Source organism: Acanthaster planci, linkage group LG03 (genome assembly GCF_054643075.1).
Source record: "Acanthaster planci isolate LZ-2023a linkage group LG03, COTS_SCS, whole genome shotgun sequence".
NCBI classification, from domain to species: domain Eukaryota; kingdom Metazoa; phylum Echinodermata; class Asteroidea; order Valvatida; family Acanthasteridae; genus Acanthaster; species Acanthaster planci.
The window spans coordinates 17,190,682-17,216,939 of NC_141779.1; the positions used below are offsets into that span (position 1 = coordinate 17,190,682).

At 41.5% G+C, this 26,258-nt stretch overlaps 2 protein-coding genes across 5 annotated transcripts in view; both read right to left on the minus strand.

Annotated features, from left to right (window-relative positions):
* Nucleotides 1-4,999: 4,999 nt before the first annotated feature.
* Nucleotides 5,000-16,776, minus strand: dbr1 (debranching RNA lariats 1). 3 transcript variants are annotated; one of them, XM_087135047.1, is made up of 10 exons: nt 16,689-16,776; nt 14,284-14,417; nt 13,819-13,933; nt 13,009-13,133; nt 12,395-12,561; nt 11,507-11,633; nt 10,937-11,034; nt 7,675-7,749; nt 7,009-7,151; nt 5,000-6,641 (listed from the first exon to the last, which is right to left on the minus strand). In XM_087135047.1, exons 2-10 carry the CDS (start codon nt 14,363-14,365, stop codon nt 5,819-5,821), a joined length of 1,755 nt encoding a protein of 584 aa, XP_086991173.1. In that variant the 5' UTR covers nt 14,366-14,417; nt 16,689-16,776; the 3' UTR covers nt 5,000-5,818. The 3 variants fall into 3 exon arrangements, with proteins under 3 accessions (XP_086991173.1, XP_022110088.2, XP_022110094.2); XM_022254396.2 differs by having other exon boundaries at nt 16,585-16,735; XM_022254402.2 differs by having other exon boundaries at nt 16,589-16,718.
* A 2,198-nt stretch (nt 16,777-18,974) lies between these two features.
* Nucleotides 18,975-26,258, minus strand: part of LOC110989617 (3'-5' exoribonuclease HELZ2-like) — a 32,056-nt gene continuing 24,772 nt past the window's right edge. For both annotated transcript variants that reach the window (XM_022254139.2, XM_022254147.2), the window contains exons 30-35: nt 24,613-24,860; nt 23,878-23,980; nt 23,334-23,558; nt 22,764-22,920; nt 22,190-22,357; nt 18,975-21,953 (exon numbers count right to left, since the gene is read on the minus strand). In XM_022254139.2, the coding sequence (XP_022109831.2) occupies nt 21,853-21,953; nt 22,190-22,357; nt 22,764-22,920; nt 23,334-23,558; nt 23,878-23,980; nt 24,613-24,860 (1,002 nt within the window). In that variant the 3' untranslated portion in view covers nt 18,975-21,852. The remainder of the gene's footprint in view (nt 21,954-22,189; nt 22,358-22,763; nt 22,921-23,333; nt 23,559-23,877; nt 23,981-24,612; nt 24,861-26,258) is intronic.

Here is a 26,258-nt window from a genome sequence, read left to right on the forward strand (position 1 = left end):
GAACAGTGCTCCTTATGGCCCTTATATATAAACCGGAGAACAGCTCATGTAAAATTGAATATTTATGCGTTTCCTCTGACATTTGCAGGTAGGCCTATACATCATTCGGTATATCAACAGTCATTTAGTTTTATGTCAAAACCTCTCACTGTGTACAAAACATGGCAGTATGCATTAATGAATGATAACAGTTATTTCAACGGGTTATGATGACGCCCGAACAATAGACTGATTGCGCCATCTCAGTCACGTGACCTTTAGTGGGTATTAGACATCAATAAGCATGGCATCCCTCGATGGCAAAGTGTGTCCCAAGTTTAGGTTACCAAAATTATGCCAATTTTTGGTATAAGTGCTCAGCACATCATTAGTCTGAGTAATTTACCAACCGTAGGTTTTATTTTTGGTAAGTGACACGACTCACTTTGCTCATGGAGGACGTTATACGTTTGCTGATGTTTGACACCCAATGTTGATCATATGACTAAAGAGGGCGCAATCGGTCTATTTATACTCATTTTCTGCATTTAGCGTTATGGCCTATTGCGGAGGGTTTAAGTACCCTTGTGCTGCCGCGTGAAGTGATATGAAAGATGTAAGGACTTAAAGACAAATCCCTATGTAGAGTTGAATACACTCAGCAAAATATTTGTGTCCGGAGCAGTACAGCATGACGAGTGCCTTGACGAATGCTATGGAGACGATTTTCCCATTCCCATTCCTACGCTTAAGAGTCCCGTCGTCGTTGTTGAAAAGGCATGAACACTGTAGCACAACTAACAGTCCCTGTGGGTCTAAGACAAACATAAATCCCTGGTTGCCACGGGCAACCCCAAAAGAGCTAAAGTCAAGGCCTCTCCACTGTCATTAAATCCCGCTTATTTTTTCCTTTGGCGGTGTTGCGCCAATTCAGGAGTAGTGTAGGAGGTGTCAGGTTTCAGGTCATGCGTCTCATAGAGGATCACGAGAATTACACAATGACAAAGGCACACTGTGGATGGACATCTGGGAAATAAGCACGAAAACACTGTCAGGATCCCGTTACACCAATAACAAAAGATAAGCAATGTGCCTTGCTTATCAGTTTGAGGGGGCTTTAATAAAGAAGACGTCACATGCTATTGTGGTGTTGAAATACTACATATCGCAGCAAGGGAAGACATTTACTGTTTACCACTGTTGTCAATTCTAAGAGGATTTAAAGCCCCGTTCATGTGGCTGGTCATTAGGTGCTCTGTTTTGCCAAACGTGAGTATGTGTTTTGGTAACCTTTTCTCTTCTTCTTTCTTTTTACTTTTCGCGTTTTGGAATTATGCTTAGATGTTGCAGTAAGACATTGCACCTTTAATGTTGCTTGAAGACTACAGAATTATGAGTCGCGTTTTAAGGTTTCGTCGTCACGATGTGCTATGATCGCTAGCTTCAAAAAAGTGAGGCATGTGAAGGAAATGCAGACAAAGTGAGATGGAGAAGCAAACGAATACATGACTTGAAAGCTGGACGAGTTGTCAAGACTCATGATGGGGAAATTAATTGGTTACAGAGAACAAACGAGACAAGGGCGGCGAACCAAAGGCCTTGTCTTCGCGGACGTTAATAAAGCTCGGGAAATTCCGTGAAAACGCCAATTGAGACTACCCAGAGTCCATAGGTATAGGTCGATGAATAAAGCGGAACGCCCGTGAACCAAAGTTAAGTGGAGCATCCATGCTCGGACTATACCAAATGAGTTGCCCCGGGACAACAATTCATGCATTTAGTCTACCTCCTGGCGTTATTACTATCGTATTATCGTACTCTGTTGCACCAAGCCCTCTTGAAAGATTCAGAGCGAGAGAAAATGCCAACATTGTGCTGGGGGCAATCCACATTATTTCTCCCGTCCGATCATATCACCGTTCGCGTTCTGTTAGCAGACGGGAGGGGACCACGGACGAGGCCCAGCCAATTTGTGCCACCGAGATGTGTATCTCGGTGATAAATAATATCCATCGGAGTGTACTTGTATATGGTGACTCATTGTTGAAAAGTTCCAGCGAGGAAAATACTGTCGATTCCTTGTGGCACATCGTCACTGTAGTCTCATTCTGGTATCATAAGGGTGAAACAGACCTATCGCGAATCTAGCATATTTATTTCAAATTGCAAAAGTAGTAAAATGGAAGTCAATTTCATTCTTTGAAACTGCTTCCACAACGAATGGTGCAAATGCAGGAAATAAATTCCCCGGATGATCTTACTTTCGCAGACAGCACAGCGACGAGGAAGCAATCATGGCATATTATAGTGAGCGGCAAGGCAGAGGACTTATTGGCGTTGATTTGAGAGTAGTCTGAAAGAAACCTGTTTTCCCCAATTACTTTGATGCACTGCTCAGCGTGTGATTGCATCAACCACTGTGGGTTTAACGAACCGATGATCTGAGCGGTCCGCGGCACTGCCCAATCGGCAGCGGCTCCGCTCGAAAGTGTTCGGCGGTGTTAAGTCGGCGGAGCCCTAAACTTTAAATGCACACAAATGAAGTTAGTTTAACAGGTTGCACCGCAGCTGCGAAGCACTGTGGGCTAGCCTAGCTTTTCTTTCTCTTTGGTAGAACAAAGTGCTTCAGCCTGCGAAAAGGCTTGTGCATGCATCTTACTTGAACTCCCTAGATTTGTGTAGGCAATTTGCATGGAACACCTGGCTGACTATGAATACACAAGTGGACTGAATGAAGTATTTACGGAGCCATTATTAAACTTGGGTAGACTGTGGCAATAGGCGGTGCAAAACAGATTGTGGGCTTGTCTACGAATTTGGCAAAGGGTTCTGTCTGTAGACAAGAGGAGCAACGACGCATGCATGTTCTTACGTGCTTGTTTGCGCGCATCGGGCCGGCAAAACATGAATTATGAAATAAAAAAAGACAGTGGCATCAGTTTCTCGCCCATTAAGGCCGGTTCATACTTCAGGTAAGCGAAGCGAATGTGACGTCACTAAACATTCACATCGAAATTCGCTCGAGTCAAAATGTGTTCACGTTTTGCAAATTTGGAGCACAAATATGTGATCTTAAGCCACAATTTCGCGTCAGTATTCACGAAATGTTTATTCAACCTCTGCAAGATGAACCCTGAACCACACTTCTGAAAAGGACTAGTATTTTTGTTGGGGTCAAAGAAATTCTTTAGGTAACCTCCTACGGCTTTCCATTCGCCATGTTCTTGCATCCCCAGATCCCCCACGAACCTCTGCACGTTTTACCAGTACTTACCGTTCCTCTGATCCCCAAGCTACATACATCTGGCTCGTTGCACAAATGACCCTTCACCAGTGGCGCACATGCGAGCCCTTCGGGTTGGCATATTCCCAGATGATACATGCAACCGGGTTTGTTCTTGTGTGACGTCGAGGAAGCGTGAACCACACCCATTTACAGGGTGTGGCAACGACACCACTGGAACTGAATAATGGCGTATCCGCCAATGGGTGCTCTTACCTACTCCTACGAAGAAAATATTTCTAAATAATATCTATGCTATTAACAGCAAAACAGTAGCATGAATCAATATCACTAATGTAATAGTCCCACGTCGAATGGACGGTTTGGATTGGTCTCTGGCTTCGCTCATCCGATTTTTCTGTATTTCGCACATTATTATTTCTGTACCTGTATATGCTACAAAACTGACCCATCTAACAACCCTCTCTCCATTAAGTGCTCGTTCGCATGCATTACATATTACTTACTGCCCGGCGAATGTGATCCTTCCAAAACAGTCATTTTTAAAATTGTACATTGTTTTAAGAATTACAAGACACGCATTTCTAATGTCAAACGAACCTGCTAGGCTTCATGTACATGTACACTATCCATATTACTAAGATCTGTGAGCGAGCTTGTCCACTTACTTTCTAGTTTTGAAACACGGCAGTACAATTCACTCGTTTAAAAAGTCATTAAAATGTCACCACTGCAGCAAGGTTGAGCAGCGAGCGCAAACCGAGTAATTCCAATCAATATTTCCGTGCAGCCTCAGTAAACAAACTGAAATTGCCGGGGCTTTTTTCGTGCAGATTGCTGGCCGAAAAACAGCCTGACAAGGTGAGACGATGCTCGTTGGGCGATGAAAACAAGAGTCTGAGAGGAGGGGAAAGAGAAAGGAGCTTGTCTCAGGAATGTGTTTTATCGATTCCGTCACTTCGTGGGGAACAGCAGGCATGAATTCGCTTAAGGCTTTGGTGTTGCCGACGTTTTACCCGAAGTTGAAAAGAAGCCACACGTGAAAATCTATCCACGCCGAGCAATCACAGAGCAATACCTGCTGAAAGGTGAAGAATGGTGCAGTGAAAATCTGATCTATATCTTCCTTGGGTGTATCGAACAGTTAAGTATTTGAAACGCACATCAGGAATAAAAAATTCCCAAAGATCATAACGTTTTTCTTACAGACATTCACGTCAAACAAAAAAATCATTGCACTGTTTATTAAGATACCAATTTCCAAGCTTATGCACAAAGATCCGCTAAAAAGTCCGACGGTCCGCAGTTTAACATTTTGTAGATTCTACAGTCCTTTCAGTAATGCACTTTGAAGCAGCAGTAAAATTCTCAGCCTTTCCGGTATGCTTATCTAGAGGGCGACACCACGGAAGTATTTTTAAAAAAAACCCGGACTTGCGACGCCTTCGTATGAAATGGAAGCCAACCAGCGGCCATTTTTACCAAGCCGAATACAAATGGCGGGTTGGCTCGCTTGCAATTGTACCTACTGACGCCAGGGAAAACAAAGACGGGCATTGCTGGGCAAGCTTTGTATACGGCTCGATAAAATACATATGGCCGCTAGTGAATTCAATGATAAGCAGATTGAGGGCATTGCGAGTCCAGATTTTTAAAAATACGTCCGTGGGCGACACACTTTACTCTAGCAATACTTGAATTCATTTCAACTCATGTTTATAAATTGAAACCCAACCATAACGAGAACCATGAGTAACTTCACTCTGTACACGCAGGTTAATCAAGGTTACAATTCTTTTATCTCCAATGAAAACGATTGAGTCAAAGTAACATCTCAGTCTATAAAGTACACAAATGAAAGTCTGATCAACGCTTCAGAAATTTAATATTTGCTGAACAAAGATGGATTAAAAGTACTTTCGACTGGAAATTAAAAAAACACTTCCATAACAAGTGTGTTTATTACGGTAAAACTGAATGTAAAGCAGTAAGAAACACAGAAAAAAGAACACAGTATCTTGACATCTTGCAGATTTTGGACGGTCTTCCAAGTGAAAGTAAACTTCTGTCTCAGTTCCCTCTTCTGACTAAAAAGTGACTTTCCATAACACATTTAAAAATATTCAAAAGCAGTCGACTTGCTTCTTTACCTCAACACACAGGTTAAAATCTGCAGGTCTGCACATTTATACATTTCTTCAGACCAAACTATTTAAATTTGATTTTTTTTCAACACAATTCATCTGAATCTTACACGAGGTATGTGCACCTGCATTGATGGGCTTTACACTCCCAGTAAATATTTTAATCCCCAGTTCTTCTACACCTGCAATTGTTATATTGATGAAACAAAGTATTATCAAGATGTATGTTTTGTATGAAAAAAATGTACTCGGGCTGGGTCTTTACCAAGTGTTTTTTTGGGCAGACAATGAAAATGGATTTACCCCCCAATTTGGAATGTATTCTGTCCGTCTAGACACAAATAGTATGTCAATTTGAGGTGAACACAGGAACGAGGACTTAAACAAATGTAAACATCATGTACATCTACACAAGTACATGAGTTGGAGATAGCACTGACACCAATCAGGTTTACCCCGAGTCCTCATTTGATGTGTACATTGACTGGTTCCTTCTCTTAAGCTTCTTACCTCCTGATGACCCCGATTCTGTGCTGCTTGATTCTCCTGCTGATGACAAGCAAGCAGTTCGTGTTTCATCCGTTGCCGAGTCCTCCTCTTGCGAGGAATAGATGTCCAGATTCCTTCGCTTCATCTTTCCTGTCGTTAATACCGGTGTCTCCGCAGTGGCATCTCTGATGATCGAATCTTTGAGGGGTGTGCTGCTCACATTGCTGACATCCAGGGAGATTTCATGGCTCATTTTTTCATCCAGGCTTGTTCCAAGACGTCCCAAAGGTGTAGGTAAGTCGATCAAGAGGGGGCGATCTACGGAGCGATCTCTTAAGCCTGTCCTGACAACCTCCTCCTCTTCATCTTCGTTATCGTCTAAACTGATCTCGGCAGGGTTACTGGAGGAGTTTGCAGCATCCTCTTCACTGCCTTCCTCGATGGAGGTATCGCAGGGAACAGTGAAGGAATCGTAGATGGCACTGTCTTCATCTGTGTTGACGGTTACGTCCCTCTGGCTGGTAGTCCTGAGTGGAGATGGAGTGGCCGGGATGCTCTGGCCAGTGCTCTCCATGATGGCTGCAAATGGGTCAGTGATGGACAGCTTAGAGCAAAAGAGCGCCGTCTGTGGATTCACGGCAGCCTTGGGTTGGGTCGGGTTCTTCACAGGGTTGGCTGGGTCGTGCACTCTCACAGTCTGGGTGAAGCTGAGTGGGACCTTCAAGTTGTCTTGGAATATTTCCCGGATGGCCGACAGTTGCTCAAGAGAAACAATGTAGTCCCACCTTGTACCAGGACAAAACCAGCCTTTAAAGTATTTCACCATTAGTGAAATGGGGGGGGGCACATATGCCCTTCAACACATCGCTGCTACCTCTTAATCTCATGTCCAGCGGGCAAGCTCAGTTACCAAAGACTGCACTTTAATGGTTTTAATTTACTTCTTTCACAGGAAGTTACAACTTTCATATTCTAGACTCATAGGCCGGAAAAAAATATGCAAAACGGACATGAAAACCGTTTTGATGTGGAATACTTTTTTCCTCCCTCAACAACACAAGGTGCCCTTGGCTCTGCGACAAAGTGCAAAAAGTCGCTGCTCAACGGTATGGCTGACAAAAATATGTACCTAACCAAGAAAATCAGACTTACTTGCTATTATACTGCTTAGACGGCATGTACACAACCCTGTCATTAGTTGTAAGGAGCAACTTGGTTGATTGCAATATGGCCAGCCATTCCGTGTCATAGGTCAACTCCCAAGGTGCATCAGTCTTGTGGGGTATGTCCAAAACCTAAATTTATGTATGGTTAGAAAAAGGAAATCCACTACTCAGAAAATGTTAAGGACCACTTTTTATTTCGTGTATACTTTTTCATATAGATATTTTACTGCTGAAAATGTGCATTTGATGTTTTAAAACGTTTTTTAATTTTTTTATTCCAATGAGAACACCATCTAGAGGAACAAAAAATGAAAGAACTAGACACCACTCATCGCTTGGAAAAAATTGCAAGTGAAGAAAAAGTGGTCCTTGCTTTTTTGAGTAGTATTGTTAATCAGTGCAAGGTGCAGATTTAGATATAAAACCATACTTAAACATGAACAAAGACACCTCCATTGAAACGGAGTTTAAACCTGTGACTTTGAAATGATGAACCACAAGTTCTGTCGACAGAGCTGTCAAGCCCAACGTTGGTGGTCCCCAAATGGTTCAGCACTCTGAAGGTCACAGCTTCGAAACCAACTCAAGGCAGTTTTATGTTCAAAGTTTTCTTTTCTTTTAGCTTTGATTTGAAAGTTTGAGCGTAACCCACCTGAAGGAAATTCCTTCTGGGCAGGCACTTGTCAAGTGCCAGAAACTTGGTTGTCTTGTCCTCTCCACTTGCAGACTAGAAAGGTGGAGAAAAATTGTACATGAAAATCAAATTACCAACTTACAAAGCAGGCTACTAGTGATTCTCTCACACACACAGAAGAATCATTAAGTGGATTCACGGGAAAAACGCCAGAGAAAGGACTGGTTGTGATGTAGATGTGAAATTTAGAGGGCTATAAAATTCTCATGCACAGGGTGAAAGATGCACAGTTTAAGCGAATTCTTGTATGAATTAGACAATTTCTTTTTCATTCTCTCTCTTATTTAGAAAGAGAAAGCCAAGACATGATCAAGACCAACTTCTTGTCAGCTAATGCTGCCTGGTCACTGGAGTTTACTGCTAGGATGCGCACTACAAGTAAGCTTTGCTTTAACAAATAAGGGGGATTCCATTTCCCCCTTTTTCTTTGAAACAGTGGAGGGGGGTATTGTGCTGCAGTCTGAAAAAAACCCTTGGCGCTGAGGAGAGCATCCTTAAACTTGGAAACAACCCTGATCCTTTCCTTACTGAAACCTGGCATGTTCCTGTGGGAACATTGTTCCTAACAAGTTGTTCCCAAATAGCTGTGTGCATGCACACTGTAGCAAACAGTCATATGTGGGACCATGTTAGCGGTGTTCTCGGGCTGTCTCATTGGTACAGAATGTACTCTGAAGTACCATGGGCTGTGCCCTGCATAGAATGTTGCACGTTTTGCGACAGTCCCTGACGCAGCAATCATTTCAATCATCAAGGAAATAATATCCCCAACAACACTGCTACCTACATCACTTCTGCACATTAAGGTTTCCTTATTCCCTTCGTACTTGTATGCTGACTTAGAATTATCCAGAACCTGAAATTTCTGGCACAATGCGGTATCAAAACAAATGGCACATTCTTTGAATAAATGCTCGGACAATAAGCCCAGTGCATTGGTTGCACATGGTACTCAGTATCTATCTGAATGCTACATAAACCTTGACTAGTGGCGTAACTGGGGTGCTACAGCTGCGGGGGCACCTGGGGGTGCACAATTTGTTTTCAGGGGGCACTGAAAATAATTGAACTAGGTGCCTGGCTGAACGCCTACCTACATAAATGGACGTAAATGTCCATCTCAAAATTTCAAATGGGAGGGGGGCACCAAGGGAGGGCACAGGCCTCTGTTGTGGGGCATGTGCCCCCCCCCCATAGTTACGCTACTGACCTTGAAGTGGATTCTGAGGATTTCCAGTTGGTCAAATCTCTAGCAAAAGTATGACAGCTCAAACTTCATTCCAGGGTTGGTCACAAAAATTAGTATAATGGTAAAAACACTTCTGGAAATGCTTCATCCAGAGGCCCAATGGTAGAATGAAAAACACTTGAATCCACCAACATCTTCAAGGATAATTATCTGTTAGGAGTCATCTCACATCTCCTCTGGGACAAGTTGCGGTAAAATTGTGGGGAGAGTGAGTACTTTCCCACAACATCCGGGCAAGTAGCAGTGCATTTATTGAGGGGAAGTTGTGGAGGAATTTTGCATCAGTAGGTCACTTACTCTGAAGGACTGTTTACATTACCAGTGGGCTTATTTTAAGTGGTTGGTGGTTTTCATAGACTGACCTTGGGTCACTCAACACACTGTGACTTTCTCTGGTCATGTGTTCAGTGTTGAAGACTGAATCAGATGGTTGTTTGGAAAAAAATTACAAACTTTGTCAGTCCCTGTGCTTATTTTGCTTCATTTGCTCGTAAATGTACAGGTTGTGTTACCTCTACCCCTTGTTATACATGCACCTCCATCTCCATTCACTTCTGAATTCAAAACTAAGTGAAATACAAGGCCTGTACATGATCTCTTCTTGTTTATGTCTTGTGCAGTAACATTGCCAAACTAAATACAAATAAAAGTTGTTTTAGCCTGAAGTAAGATCATATAGCTTTCCAGCAGGAGAGAAAAACCTGAAGAAGCTTTATATTTTATGAAAGGGCTGATGATATTTATTCTAAATGATACAGTTACAGAAGTTCAAAAAGCTCTGTGTAAGGAGTGCAGTCCTTTGCCTGTGGCTCTTCTGTCATCAAAACCACAAGTGTGCTTGAGTGGGCTGCCTGGCCAAAAACCTCTAGGGGGGCAGGAGAATGTGTATACAAATACTGATAGCTTTATTTCGGGGAGATTGTGGGGAAGTTTTCAGAAGCCTTCAACATTCCACCGCAACACTCTTCCGCAGTTTATCCTCAACTTTTCCCGGACGAGATTTGAGATGACTCCTTACGCAGTGGACACAGTGTTGGTGACATTACGGACTTGCCAGCGTTGTACTCGAGTACTTTCCAAGAACATGTACCAAGGTTCTCAGCAAAATATTGGACTAGGAAAAAGCTGTAGTATATAGGCATTTGAAGGCACAAGCCCAAAGGTAAGATGACAAACTAAATGTAAGACTGCAGACACTCCCAGTCTTGTAAAATTTAGGTTTTCAGGAGAAAAGTACTCGGAAAGTACTTGACCGAGTTCTTTTTTGAGTACTTTTGTCCTAAAAACTTAGTTTTTTATTAAACGATGATAGTCTTAACCCCTTGATGACGGGAATTTCTTTCCGAAAGCCGACTCCAAGAATCCCAGCCTCGCTTGGCCACGAAGGCCACCTGCGAAACTGCAAATTCTCGGTTTGTGGCCCTGCGTGCTCTGCACACTTTGAATTACACGGCGAACAGGCTGATTGTTCGGTGGCATGCGGCTCTACTCACCCTTCACATTCCTGTTGCATCTTTCAAAGTGGGGACTATTGTGAAGCTGGTGATTATGATGCAAATTCGGTCTTTTCATTTCTAGGCTACACACAAAGGCCAATTACCATATACACAAGAGCCAGGGTCTGCCTTCTTTCACAGTGTTCACTCGAGTGTGGGCCGAGAATAATAGCTGAAAAGCGGGCTGAGGATCTCAATTTTTACGGTGTGTCTTGCCACGTCCCGGCGCGAAGGGGTTAAGTCCTCATGTTACTTTGTAATCTTACCTTTGTGATGTACTATCAAATGCCTATGTCCTTCAGCTTTGTTCTCTCCTAACCAGTTAAATATTTGGCAGAAAACCTTGGTACTGGAAAAGTACTCCACTAAAATGCTGGGACTTGCCTTTTAGTCAAGTGCATAATCGCAACCCTTTGTGAAGTGTACACTCCATGTATCGTTGTCTCAAGAAAAAAGCCAAATGTATTGTACCCACCCCATGTGACACAACAGCAGCAAATTTGACGTGTAGATGGGCAGCGAACCAGTATGCAGGCTTCAGATGATGTAATAACTCCTCATGGCACGGGGAACCTGTTGATAGACAGAATACTCAAATTACCATCATAAAAACTTCCTGTGAGAATCGAGAATGTTTTTGTATACTCTCTGATTTAACAAAATTACTTTTTGTTAGACACCCGTTAATTTTTCCCCCACAAACATTATAAACAAGGAAACATTTCAGTCAAGAGTCCTGTTGGACAGAAGTATCACACTTCTAACCATTTTTAATTGTCAAAAGTTATAAATGCCCTGTACTTGTAGGCAAGATCAAACACGTTTAGGTAATGTGACTGTCATGCATATTATGGGGCTCTTCTTCTGTGAGAACATGAACACAACAGGTTCAAAAAAACAGGAACCCTGGGAAACGAAAGGAAATTGAGAGGTAAAATCTTCCTAGGGTTGCCCTAAGAAGGGCATCCAATGACCTCGGCCAATTCAACTTTAACATAAACCTGATAGGACTACAACTCGTAACAGATCAGTGGCTTCTCCTCACCCAGTGTGTTGCTATGCACTTCATCTCTAAAACGTGACTTTTTCTTGAGGAGCTGTTCTGTGTTACCGTGGTGATAAATTCCTCGTGGCCAATCATGTGACATCATGATGTCAATGGGTTGTGCGATCTTGGAATAAGAATGGTCGAGATGGAGGCATTGTGCATTAGGGAGTGACAAACAGGCAGTGCCAGACAGGGAAAGAGTTGTATCTAGACTATCCTATTTCTGCTGCCAATTGTACGTGCATTTGGGGTGACATTATTGCCAAAATATAAAAGCAATTAAATGCAATAGCAGGTGGACTGTCACGTCATATTGTCTGTGACAAAACAAGATTCAAATTGTTGGTTAATGATACTTTTTGGAAATAGACGCTGTTTTCAGATGATCTTTGCCAATGTGTAACTACATTCATGACTACTCTATATGTTCTTAAAGAATAATAACTTTTCCTGGAGGAATGTTTGCGATCTACATGTTTATGGATAATGTAACAAAAACAGAGAATGGTAATACAGACCTAACTCGATTGAAGCTAAATGCCAACATGCCTTAAAAAATTTCAAATACATTACTTTCAAGTAAGAAAATGTATAACTTTCATGTTGAAACAATCTTTTTTCAAATATTGCTGTTTTGCTCCCCTTTCCTGTTTTAAATTCAAGAAAAACTGCTGGTTGATGCCTACTGCATTCGCTGGATTGAGTTATTACTTATGTTGCCAGAATTTACTGGATGTACAAGTATCATGACGGCATGAGAGGGCTTAGATCCAATGGTCAGGTATGCTTTTTGATAAACAGGGGTCCACAAGTTGGGTGCATGTCCCGTTCACCCATACCCCACCTCCTGCCTCGGGCCTGACCGTTCTTTGCCCCTTTTATCACCTGCTTGAGTCGGAATACTTCCAATCCCCTGGTGTGGTAGGCACTCCGGACAGTGTCTTGTGAGTAGGGAGGGATCTCAAAGTGCCCTTTCCTGAAGTCACGCTGCTTGAAGATGCCGGAGATACCGCCTATCCTGATGCCGCCATAATTGACCACACTGGCATAACCTGTCAGGAGGAAGACACAGACAGCGGGACGAAAGGATTTCACAGTTACATATTTCACAATACTCTTGACCCTGGCCACCACATTGAGTTGAGGGATTCTGCTCAATCCAAGTTCTTTGTGTTGCATTCTGTCAGGATTAGAATTGCCTCCCACGACATGTTACCTTTTTTTTAAGCACCAAAATTTCAGAATGGTGTGACAGTTCCTGATCCGGGGAGGGGGGTGAGGGATTTTTTTTGCCCCCCCAACCAAGACCTTTCTTCACCACTGGTTAAGTTTGCTCCTGCAAGATTACCGGATTTAGAAGAAACAAAATCCTCAAAGAAGATTACCTTTAACAAAAGATTATCTTGTTGAAAATTCTTAGGGAAATGTATTTCACATGAACACTTCTGAATGGGTCCCTTTAGCTCCATACTACATGTAACTCCAAGCGATCCACTTACCCATGTAGTAGATATTAGGTGCCACCCATCCTCCATAGGCCAGCTCACCAAGGTAGTTGGATGCCTCATGGTTACCACCAATAAACAGTGTCAGAATGGGAGCTTTCTTCTCCCCGGAGTAATACCTTTACAGGAAAGCATTTCAATAATTTAGCTATCAGGTAGACACAGAACATGGACACAGGTGAGATACTAACCTTCTCACCTTTGGAAGACCAAATATCTTAGGGTATTTTACGTGGTCAACGGTTTAAATGCAGTTGCTTGGTTTCACCAGATCCCGTTCTTCTAAAGCATAACAATTCAAATGTAAGACGTTACAACTTTGGTGTAAAGAACCAGATCTGTGAAAACAGTTTCTTAAATGCCACACTTGATGAAATCATTCATCATTAGACGTCCTTCAAGGACGCATCTTTCAAGACAGTGCCTGTCATCACAGATTCAGCCGTGAATTTTTTGCAAACACATCCCTTCTTTTGGTCGCTCTTCTCAGTTCCTCAATTTTCAGCTGGTTCACCGATTTAAAATATTTTCCAGGAAAAAGGAGCATCAAAATTCAACACAAACAAATTGATGTGAACAGACTGCAAAATTCAAGTTAGGAGAACATTTTTAATAACTCTTCTTCTTATAAAGTCATGCATTCACAACGACACATCAGAACAAATACATTCAAATCTGTGCCTTTGCTGGCTGCTTGAACTGATTTCCCTTTCTCCTGGGTTTCAAAATCATATGGAAAACCTGATTTTCTGTTTGATGCCCCGGACCCTTGACTCCACACCCTTTTCTGCAGTACAGACTCACTTGTAAAATGAGTTCATGGTGCGGTATTTCTTGGGTACAGCCATGCATTCCATGTCACTTTCATTACGGACTGCCTGAAAGTCACCGCAGCAGAGCAAGAGGTCAACTTTAATACCTGGAATGAAAAACACAAGAAGTCTCAGCCATGCCACTTTCAGGGTACATATCTTTTTTAAACCGACCACAAAAGTGAGCATTGAAACATAAATACTACATGTACGTTTCCACTAGAAGTAACACCCAGACTTATCCAATAACCACAGCTTGATGCTACTGACCTAAGAGATACAATGAATGCAATCTGTGCTGAATGGAATTTTTTAAATTCCTTTTTCCAGCAGAGGTATTTCAGATACATGTAGAAATGTAGACACAAAAAAAACACAGAAATCGAAACACGGAAATGGCCAAACTGACGCAGGCCCACCTTTCATTTACTCGTTTATCAATTTATCAATCATTTACCTTCTTTTTCTTCAAGATGCTGAATTGTGGCATAAATTTTCTCCAGTTCCCCATGGCAACATCCCTCCACCGCTATCTTCATCTTGCAAAGATTTACAGAGCTGTCCTTGTTATAAAGCAGCCTTCAGGAATATCTGATACACATTCAGTATCAAAATAAGGCATATTTGAAGTACTGGTTGCAGCAGGGAGTCAATCGTTTTATCACAACCAACTATCACCCCAAACCTGATCACTTATTGTGTTATAAAAGTCCATGCTTTCAAATACCTGCAGTGAAACATGTACATGTAGTTTTGATTCTATTGGCAAGCACAAACTAACTTCTATGTTGCCGACCTCACCAAAAAAGCTGGTGTTACGTTACAGAACTAGTCCTGTCTGAATTTTGACAGTGAGATATAGATTTTATACTTACATTCTAGGGAAAAAAGGGTGGGGATCTGATATTTGACATAAAGTGTGGATCAAAGTGAAAAAGACATCAGAGGAAAGTTCCACATTAGGCTACCAACTTAGGTAGGCTTCATGCACAAAGTCTGTGGGCCATGGCAGACAAAGTACTTTCAAACACATTTTTCTTCACTCCTAACATGCCTAAGGTAGTGCTTCTCCAAGAGATTTACACTTTTTGGTTGTTTTTAAACCATATTATAGAAGATGAGTTGTGGTAAGATGTAGAACTCTTTCAAAGGAAGACAGCGATGACAACCACCGTATGGAATAAAGGCAGTGAAAAGGCTAAACTTGGCCGGTTAGCTCATGGTAATGGGAAGTCTCATTGATTCTCTATTCAGTGACATTTAACCCTAACCCTACATAATACTACAAATTACTACTTGTAGTAAAATATATTACTGAGCGCTGTCGCTTGTAACAGGATATGACTTTATTGTTCTGTGAAGCCATAAGATACAATAGATAAGATAATGTACCATACAGTGCTGTGGCACTATGAATGCATGGCTTTATTGTTCTCTGTACAAGTAACAATGGAAGTAACCTAGCCAGAAGTAATAATCTGTAGCGCTAGGTCCTTCAGGCTCAGACTACATGTATTACTTAGTATTTTGTAGTACTGTGTAGTGTAAGCCAAACAATATGCTTGGTAGTTAGGGTTAATATTTTACTTTGGTTAGTGTCAGCAAAAAGAAGCTGTTTATGTTAGTGTTATCTGGCAGAAAGTTATAACAATATGAGATTTTCTAGTACTAGGCCCTACTAGTACCTCAGATTCTCCTTGGTACTACTGTGGATAGCAGTGGGGTCTAAGAATAGCAAGGTCATGGTCTCAATTAGTTCCACTGAGTGGAGCGTTAGTATTCCTCTTTATGTTGGAATGGATCCAGTCAAAAAAGAAGAATACTAATATCCCACTCAGTAGAGCTAGATCTCAATCATATCGTAGCAATGAAGTATTTCCTTCATGTTTGAAAATGCTCTACACTAATGTTACACTTACAGCTGATTATGATTATCAAGGATTTGTGTCAACACCAAACCACAGTCAAGTACTTGAAGTAAGGCCTACAACTTTTTATATGTCGGGTCTATCAATGAATAAAATGAAGTTTCATTGGTCATTTTGTGCAATTCTAGCAGTGTCTAGCCTCACTAGGTTGGTCAATCATCCAAGAACCAGTTCCAACCTCCGACGCACACGATATGATTGTAACGGTTGTTGAAGGTTAATATCAGGGCTAAAGCATGACAATCAGACAAGTTGGGCAGAGGCCAATGCCAGGCATGACAGGTAGACATTACAGGTGGGCCTACATGCATTACAACCTGTACTAAAGAATCTAAACTGCTGCCAAAGTTTTGGAAGAGCCCATTGGCACATGTAGTATCTTGTCGCTCAGTCCAGTGTATTAGATATGTCTTGACATGGAACAGCTGTCGAGACAATGAGGGGTCAAGTAACGTAATGTTCAACGACCTTATTTTAAATATGGCGACTGTGAGCATGGTGAGATTGAATGGGTGACGTGAAGGCAAAAAAGACTGGAAAATACCAGAACGTGAGTGAAATCATTCAATAACTTGTTTTTATAATAGAAAGTGGAAAGGTCAACAATCATGTTCGTGTGCAAAAGAAATTGCGCCCACGATGATAAGTGGATGCGCTGAAATGTTCAATACGCCGACACGAAATTGCGTACACGGATGTGTGGCTAGGGATGGACCTGGAGTGAGAGTCCGTGCCAGTCTAGTGGGGCTAGGCCTAATATTACATTTTCTAAATCAGGTAGATCGCGATGTTCGGAACTGCACAGTCACCTTCAATAAAATCAAACTTACGTGCTATCGAAAAACAGGTTTTCAGTTAAAATTCAGCCCTTTAAAGTTTAAGTTGCCGAGGGAAAGGAGAACAAGATAAGTCCGACATGACGGCAATAACTGACCTCTATTGCAGTAACTAGCAGAGAAAGGCCTGTCACATACATGTACATATGTACGAGTACATGTACATTGTACATGTAGGCCTACATGTACACATACACAAATGAAGCGTCGATCACGAGCGCCAGTCTAATGGCGAATTTTTGGCGATTGAGGGCGGTATTTACTGATTTCTTCTATACATGCAATAGAGATAATGAATCTAGCACACACGAGGACGCGGTAGTGGCCGGCCCGGCGGGAGATTTAGTAAGTCCATTACTTTTACATACTTGATAAGCGTTTCAGGTCCCTTGCTTTGATGTCAGTGGTCCATCCTCCATGATTGCAGCAAGAGGAACATTATGTCCTCTGACAAAGTGGAACCACAATTCCTAACTTTTACTCTGGCTTTTAACCTGAAAGTAAGACACTGACTAATGGACCATGTACTATACACAAACTGCAGACATGCACAAACTTACGGCGACTGGTCACACGGGCCGTAGTGGACGGTAGTTGCTTTTTCCCCAAAAAGGTTAATTGCTGGAATTCCACTGTCGATTCCACGAAGCGTAAGTTTCCAAAGCTTGAAAATAAAATGATATGCCTGGCTGTTAATAATCAGGTTTTAAATTCAGTCAGTGGTTTTTTCCCAGCTATGATCAGTCCGAGAAATGTGCGAATTAGGAAACCTTTTCCAATTCGGAAACATGTTACTCTTCCAGTGTTTGCAGGTGAATGCACCTTTTCTAAAGAGAAACGGGAATTGCAACCCAGTGGCGCACCCAGTATTTGTTGTTTGGGAGGGCGACCAAACTCGGAGGAGTGGACTGGAATTTCAAATCCCTAATATTCCTCAGTCCTCCAACAAGTGAAGGATTGAGGACTGTTAGGGCAAAATTATCTGTAAGCAGACATTCAATTACCGAAACTGCAATTATGGCGTGAGTTGAAGTGTAACGGCGTGTGAAATAAATCTTTGACAAAATAGAGCATTTTATCAAAAAAACTTGTGTGAAATACAAATTTTAATGTCAATGTATGTATTATAGTGCTTTATTTCCAGTAATTTTTCTTGTATCAATTTTTACAAGGCAAGAATTACAACCTACCACTGTAAACTCATTCTTACTAGGCCTATTTGGAAAATAAAAATCACAGTTAAAAAAAATTATGTTAAATGTTTAGACATAGAAGAATAAGGGGCGTCCTTAATTGTACTTGTAATTTTCAATTTCGACAGTTATTAAAGCTATTTTTTTCCCAAAAAGATATTTAATAATGTGATTGCACTGTAATCTGCTCGGTCAAAACTTGCATGCCGTTGAAAAGTTTGATGCTGTCGTTGAATTAAAACAGGATTAATATACGAGATGATTTCTTACATTTAATGACACAATTCAAATCACTTTTGCTTTTTTCCCTCCATCTATTATGTAATTCAAGCAATTTTCTGAAGCTTTGTGTGATTTAAACAGTTATACAAAGTCCTTTAATCTTTTCTCCTACGAAGTGACTTCTCAAGCAATATAAACGTTGCCCCAAATCAAGTTTCCTCCGACTGTTCCTAAAATGTGATTTAAAAACACGTCTTTTTGATAAAATGATAATATGGTTGCACAGCAATGAACAACTCTGGTAAAGCGATCAGGTTCTTAACAAAATGAAATCGAAGAATTTATGAACAGGTGAAATGGAATACTGAACTTTGACGACAAATTTTTTGGGGGACATGGCCGATGGTGCTGCCTGCCACATGCTTCACAGTTTAAAGTCTTGGTGGACCGTGTATCGGGTGGTCCAGATTCGCTCGTATATTTCTTGGAGGGGAGGAGCCGTGACTAGACAACCCCATCATCAATCCGGCTGGACTTGTGGCTCTCATTTAATAGCAAACCTGTGGCCTTCGAGAGGAATGTTGCGGTATGACTGGTAGGCTGTTCTAAGTAAAGGGAAGAGAAATGGGGAGCGGGCAGCAACGGTTATGGTCAGTTTTATTTTGTTGAAGTGGTCAATATCTGGAAGTAAAACATCGCACATGCTGGATGGAGCGACAACTGCAAACTTCCTTGAAATAAATTCTCAGCAACTCTTCATCGGAACCGATTTTTTTTTCATCAGGAGACGTGGACGTGTTTATTGACTTCCTCCTGCAAAGGGCGGTTGCCGGGGCCCTCCCTTCCACGATGACGGTACCGGCACACCGAGCAATACCATGCAGTGTTTCGCGACTGAGTTCCGCGCCAACTGGGCAGAATAATTGATATAAGCTATTCAAAACAATAACGCAACAAAATGATTGTAACTTGTCTTAACCGTTTACATTTCATTTTATAATAGAGTATTTCTTGCTTCCATTGTAGCTATATTCAAGATTTATATTGTTGCTAAATTATTTTTTAAATAACGGCTTCGAACGAGGCTAATATCAAGCTTCAAAATGGAGTCGAACTTCAAAGTTGCCTTTTTCCAATACTCGACTTCTGATCCGTCTCAGGCTTCAACTGTTTTATACTACCCGATTTGAATTTGTAAGCGCTGTAGTAAGTCTGATAGTGCCACAAAACATCAAGTAAGATGCAAAAGAGCCAAACAGTACCGTACTTCCATTTTATTTAAATACTTCAGGCCCACAATCGGGCATTGGTTTCGGAGACGAAGCGGGAGACGGAGGCGAAGTTGAGTATTGGAAAACGGTCTAAATTTTCGTTTCCCAGCAAGGCTTACATAGTCAAAGTTAACCACTTTTTAAAGAAAATGCACAGATAACTTTTTTTTTGCAAAGACAGAAATTAGGCAAGTAAGTGAAAAAATCCCATTTCAGCAATTTCTTTTTTACGCTAAAGTGTGAAATATTGCGTCGGCGGGCAACTAATGAGCATTTTCAACAACCACTTACAGCTATTTATGTCAAACGACAGAAATTAGTGAGTACGAAATGGCTTTTCTTAATCTAGTGACTCCCCCACAAAGGAAGGGGTCAGGCCTTTCCTTTCGGCACATTCCCATAAGTGTCGTAAATAAGAATACAGTGCCCTAAAATCGAGGCCAATTTGCGGTCCCTGAATGAATTCACGCCAAACGGGCTTGTTGCAAAACGGACAGATTTTCTCTTTTTCAACCAAACGCCACGGCTGCTCAAGCAAAGGTGACCGGGAGGAACTCTCTCCAGAGCTACTAACGTTTTAAGGTCACGCCAGTAACTATTTCGAGGCATTAAATCACCGTGCCAGCAACCGCGAGTGAACACTACTGACCCAAATAGTGACAAGGGCCTCCAATGTCCCGTGGTGATAAATTATCTGAAGCTGCAATTTATTTTGCCTCAAATTGATTGTTCATACATATGTGAGTTGGTACGGATATAGGCCTACTGTTTACATTTGCGTTTACGTTTGTCAATATCAAAATGGGATTTGAGTTTCTTGTTTTGATCATAAGTGCACTTTGTTGGCTATTTTTTCCCATCTTTCAGGCTTATTGCTGTAGTTTTAGACATTGAGTCTTACACGCTCACACTTAAGGAGAATATAGCGTAGGCCTGTATTTCTATATTAACCGAATTAAGAGGCTATTGAAGAAGACCTCACCCGCCTAGAATCCTTGCCCTTCCCTGCTTAGAATTAAAACAGGGGTTTTATAGCCTGGTCAGATTTATGGAGTTCTAACCGAACCAAAGTAGGTCCTGAAATCTTCCTGATTCCTGGACCATACAGTTAGGCCACTTCCTATACATACTTCTGATGAAATGTATGCATTCAGTCTCCCTTTTAATGGCATATTAAGTACGATTATTTCCCCTTGTCATACTCAAACTCATCACCCTTTAAAGGAACCACATAATTACATAAAGCCCGCATGAATATGACATAAAATCTAGTATTTCAATACATAAAATATACTTTTCGTGCTGTATGATTTAAAATAATTGTGTGTTATATATCCATGTAGAGTTTTAAGACTTGTATATATATTCTAAAATATTTCAAAGTATATGATATACATTTATGCATCAAAAGGAATGTCAGGTATTACACAATTATTATTAAGATGAGTATTTTCTGCAAAAACCCTTGAAATGAAACAGGACTTAAAACTAAAGTACAACAAGAATGCTAAACCAGCATTATTACATAACGGTATTTGCGGTTGAGATGTTTAGGAGGAAAATCATGATAGAACATAACATTATTAACTTAACACGCAGTATAATACGGTACCATTTTTAGCGCAGAAAGCTAGTCTTTAAATTTAAGAAACTATTTCAATACTGAAACACAAATGTCATGGAGTTTTTAATTTCACGGCAGTCTATAACGACTTATTTGTACATTTTTTATCAGTCCCCGACCCGAAGTCCACTACCACCCCCAAAGAAAACCCCCATCGGAGTCTCTGTATATTAAATCAAGCAATGGCCCACCCAGCCCGTTATCATGATGTAGAAACCTGCAGCATGTGCGTCGTTAAGTCGATATGTCCATCAGATTGGCCGCTTAAGTTCGGCAGCTTTATTACCGTACATAATTTTTCAGTAAAAAGAAAAAAAAAGTTTTTCAGTAAAAAGTGTACTTTAAACAAATGCATAATTATGTAGTGCGAGACCGCAATAGATATAAAATAATGTTATGTGGAATAAAGTAACACTAATTCTTAAAGGAATGATTAATTATTTAACCAAGCTCATTTCCTCGGAATATATTTCGTAGCATTTCTAGTTGCAAGATTTCAACCTATTCTACCTTAGTTATAAACATATGATTGGCCAAAAGAGCTGGAAGTGAACTATGTCATTCATTCAAAGAAAGCATGTAAGAGAGACACCTCTCACTAAGATGACAGTCAACTGTTATGACATACTGTTGTATGTAATATGTGCCTTTCTATACATCATGTGCAGGTGTGGATGGACTTAAATAGCTTGTCCATAAGGACGCATCTCATGGGGAAAAATTCCAAACAGTGATGATTAATGCCAAGCGTCTCGTGTAGACACCGCTCTAGTCTAACTGGTAGCAGTGGACACCCGGAGTGGGTCGGCTTTTGTTGTTGTTGGTTTGCTTTCATATTCAAATCAAAAATATGAAACATCAAGAAGTGGAAAAAGACACAGTTTTGGAGTTCAACGCACATATACAACACATATCAAAATTGGATGAAAAGCTCGAAGCATCTAATCCGAGCTCATTTTGGAAAGTCCTTTGCTTCCACCAAAGCTTTTTTCTCTTCGTAATGGGACAGCAGCTTCTTCCACGTTGGATGAACACGCAGGAGGAACTTGTTGCCTTTGGGTCAAAGCACAAGAAAGTAACTCTAAGTAATTAGGGCACAACAAAACCAGGTTTTTGCAAAGATTTCTCGTCGAGCGTGATGAGCCTTATATGCAAAAAGTTTTGAGGAAATTGACATCCGATTGGCTGCCATTTATCATAAATAAAATAATGCAAAATAATAACTCAATGATAACTTGCCCCTGTCAGTGTAATGATATGCCCGCCTGGTGATAAAAAACCCAACGTACCCAGAATGATGAGCCCCAGTCTTGGTCGCGTGATAGCAACATTGATTTGATTTTCATCAGTGATGAAGCCCAGGTAGCGTTTCTTCCAAGCGGTAGATGGCTTCTCATCAATCTCCACCCTTGGCAGCGACCTCACGGTTGACAGAATGACATAGTCCCATTCTTTACCTAGAAATAAAAGTCAAGCCACGAATTTGTGGGAGTCACGTTAGTTTCTTTCATCGTCCTCCACCTCTGCCGTCCGGGTTCGGTCCACATTGGGATTGGTTTTCAGTCCCTACCTAGTTTCCTCCCACCTCGAAAGCTGCAACTGTTTCTCATTGTCTCCTCTCTGCAGGTTGCTTAAGGCTTGCGAGCTATAGTGCCTACGGCGCTTTTGAGGAATCCTTGTTGTCATTAACAGAAATGATTTATAACTGATAATAAGAGGCACCCAGTATGTTTTCCGACTAAAATTGCGAGTGAGTGCCAAGGTCGGAAAAGAGTGCAATTTACGTCGTTTTAACAGATGCCAAGAATGCTGACCCCGTCAAGTAGTCGAATGCATTTGTTTCTGAACACAGTGATGAATTACCTTGACTGGTAATGACAGTGCTGACTATGATATCTTCCAGGTGGACCGCCCTCAACCTGTCTTCAATCTTTGTCCTCTGGAGGCGATACTGGGTGAGAACGACGATCCTGTCTTGTTTCACGCCAAGACGCTTAACCATCGCTAATGCAATGCGGACCTAGTTATTGAGCCAAGGCGGGAGAAGTATCAACTTGACAAGGTGAGGTTGTTTTTCTCAAGAATTTTACTAAGAGGTCCAGATACCTTTTAAAAATAATTAATGCATCAAGAGTGCAAGAAGACCAACAGTGTATCAAATGAACCGAAGTACACGTAATCAAGAAATACAGATACAATTCCATCTCGCCATTCGCAGACAGACCTTTCGTGACTTCACTCGATATTTAAGCCCCGTAAAATATGGCTGCACGTAGATAAAACTCTCCATTAAAAACAGCAAGTATAGCTTTGGCGACTACTAGTGGACTCAGTGTGGTTGGACCATGTAAGATGTAGATACGAAAAGAAAGCAAACAAAGAAATGCTAATCGAGAAAACGACTCCCCAACTTCACGGCGTCCCTGTACGTACCACGTGATCAACTTCTTCAGGATTTGCCCTCGACTGTTCACCTCCTTCCTCAGTCCGTACGCTTTGCTTTTCCTCGATCCCAACGTGGTGGCAGAACACGAGTGGGTTGCCCTGTCCTCCTGGCCAGGTCCTGTTCAGCTGCTGTGGTCGTTTTTTCACACTGTCGGCTGTTACCAACTTCCCAGTGTAGAACATTTCGGAGGGAAAAGCACATATCGACTGGTGCTGGAAAGAAGACAGTAATCTGCCTTTATCGCGTTTGTTTCATCATAATCAAGGGTCCCGTTTTCAGGCCAAATGACGCCATGGCTCCAGTATTTACAACAAGACTTCCTGAACACAATAATGCATAGTCCAACTATACATATACTGTTCTATTTATCAACTCTTTTCTCAACCTCTGTCATGATACATCTACTGAATGTATCACTCTCTTTGCTAGGATTTACAATCCTTAAAATATCACACTTGCATCACAACGCAATCGTTTATCGGATCAAATCTAAAGGTCCGTCAAATCACTAGAAAAGGTCTCGTAACCTACCATGCGATACTGAATGGTCAGCATGATGGCTTCCTTTCCATACTTCTCTAGTAATGATGTCTCCATACCCAACTGGATGGCCGTTCTCTCCTGGATAATAGGTCTGATGAAAGGAGTCAGTAAGAATTCACAAGAGTTGCGCATTCTGATCTTCCTGAATTTCTGCTTGCCTTTCAGTTGATGAAAATCAGCGAGTGAACAAGCCCCTTTTCCCAGCCATAATCCCATTTCAACCACGTAGTTCTCCCTCAACCATGCTCCCATTCAGTCTCAAAGTCCCCATTTATGCACAGACATACGGGACACGGATATATCATGTTAAAATTAAGACCCGTGTACATCAGTGATACGGGAAGTGATTATTATGAGGGACATTTCGTTCAAGTTAATTGACAGTGACATTTAACTATGACTGGACGCCGAGCACGTTTACTCTGATCACTAATTTGTAGTCACCATGCAATCCAGTATTAATGCTGACAAATTTGATCGCTAATCTGTTAATAAGGACAAACTTGGATGTAGACAAATCAATGTTGCGCCAGACCTGGACAAATCAGTTGTGCCGGCAGTTTGTAGATAGCTTGCCATTATGCATAATTATAAAGTCATTGTCGTCTTTCCGTTCTCAACACAAACACCCATACACGCGTAAGACTTAATGATTGTGTTTATCTGGTATGCTTCCGAGACACTCTGTCTGCCTTTATTGTTTTGTAAAGTAATCAGTTTTACCTGAGTTGTTTGTGATCTCCAATCAAGACGACCTGGCGTGGTTCCCGTCTTACATCCTTCTTGCGTGCAACCTGTGGGTCTTCTGTTTCTTCGATGGTGCCCACCAGTGGTATGAGGGTTTCTGGCTCGTTACACATTCCAGCCTCATCCACTATGCACTGGATAGCATTTACATTCCTTTGGATGCGTATACTCCCCGCTTCATTGCAAGTGCACAAGACCACCCTGAATTTCTGAAGTTCTTCGGCCTGTCAGGAAAGAGGAATCTTCACGGCTGGAATATGACCCTTTATGGTTGATATTTTGTGTCAGCTACCCAAGCTAGTTCAGGGCTAGGAACTGCATGTAAAAACTGAGAATTACATCTAGGATTTTAACAACCGTTTGCCGAAAGACCCTTTCATTCTCATTCCTGACTGCTCGATTGGATAAACCCTACACTTTTTATCTCTCATCGCTCGATTGGATAAACCCTGCACTTTTTATCTCCCACTGCTCGATTGGATAAACCCTGCACTTTTTATCTCTGCTCGACTGGATAAACCCTGCACTTTTTATCTCTCTCTCTGCTCGATAGGATAAACCCTGCACTTTTCATCTCTCTCTCTGCTCGATTGGATAAACCCTGCACTTTCTATCTCTCACTGCTCGATTGGATAAACACTACACTTTTTATCTCTCTCTCTGCTCGATTGGATAAACCCTGCACTTTTTATTTCTCACTGCTCGATTGGATAAACCCTGCACTTTTTATCTCTCACTGCTCGATTGGATAAACCCTACACTTTTTATCTCTCTCTGCTCGATTGGATAAACCCTGCACTTTTTATCCCTCTATACTCGACTGGATAAACCCTGCACTTTTTATCTCTCACTGCTCGATTGGATAAACCCTACACTTTTTATCTCTCACTGCTCGATTGGATAAACCCTGCACTTTTTATCTCCTACTGCTCGATTGGATAAACCCTGCACTTTTTATCTCTGCTCGACTGGATAAACCCTGCACTTTTTATCTCTCTCTCTGCTCGATTGGATAAACCCTGCACTTTTTATCTCTCACTGCTCGATTGGATAAACCCTGCACTTTTTATCTCTGCTCGACTGGATAAACCCTGCACTTTTTATCTCTCTCTCTGCTCGATTGGATAAACCCTGCACTTTTTATCTCTCACTGCTCGATTGGATAAACCCTACACTTTTTATCTCTCTCTCTGCTCGATTGGATAAACCCTGCACTTTTTATTTCTCACTGCTCGATTGGATAAACCCTGCACTTTTTATCTCTCACTGCTCGATTGGATAAACCCTACACTTTTTATCTCTCTCTGCTCGATTGGATAAACCCTGCACTTTTTATCCCTCTATGCTCGATTGGATAAACCCTGCACTTTTTATCTCTCACTGCTCGATTGGATAAACCCTACACTTTTTATCTCTCACTGCTCGATTGGATAAACCCTGCACTTTTTATCTGTCTCTGCTCGATTGGATAAACCCTGCACTTTTTATCTCTAACTGCTCGATTGGATAAACCCTACACTTTTTATCTCTCACTGCTCGATTGGATAAACCCCGCACTTTTTATCTCTCTCTGCTCGATTGTATAAACCCTGCACTTTTTATCTCTCACTGCTCGATTGGAT

Excerpts from the sequence above, each read along its gene's own strand:
- dbr1 (XM_087135047.1), bottom strand. The coding sequence starts at position 14,365 with ATGAAGATAGCGGTGGAGGGATGTTGCCATGGGGAACTGGAGAAAATT. Across the intron at positions 11,634-12,394 it reads AAGTATTCCGACTCAAGCAG|ATCGCACAACCCATTGACAT; the intron begins GTGATAAAAGGG and ends TCTTATTCCAAG. Across the intron at positions 6,642-7,008 it reads TCTAAGCAGTATAATAGCAA|GTGGGACTACATTGTTTCTC; the intron begins GTAAGTCTGATT and ends TCCTGGTACAAG.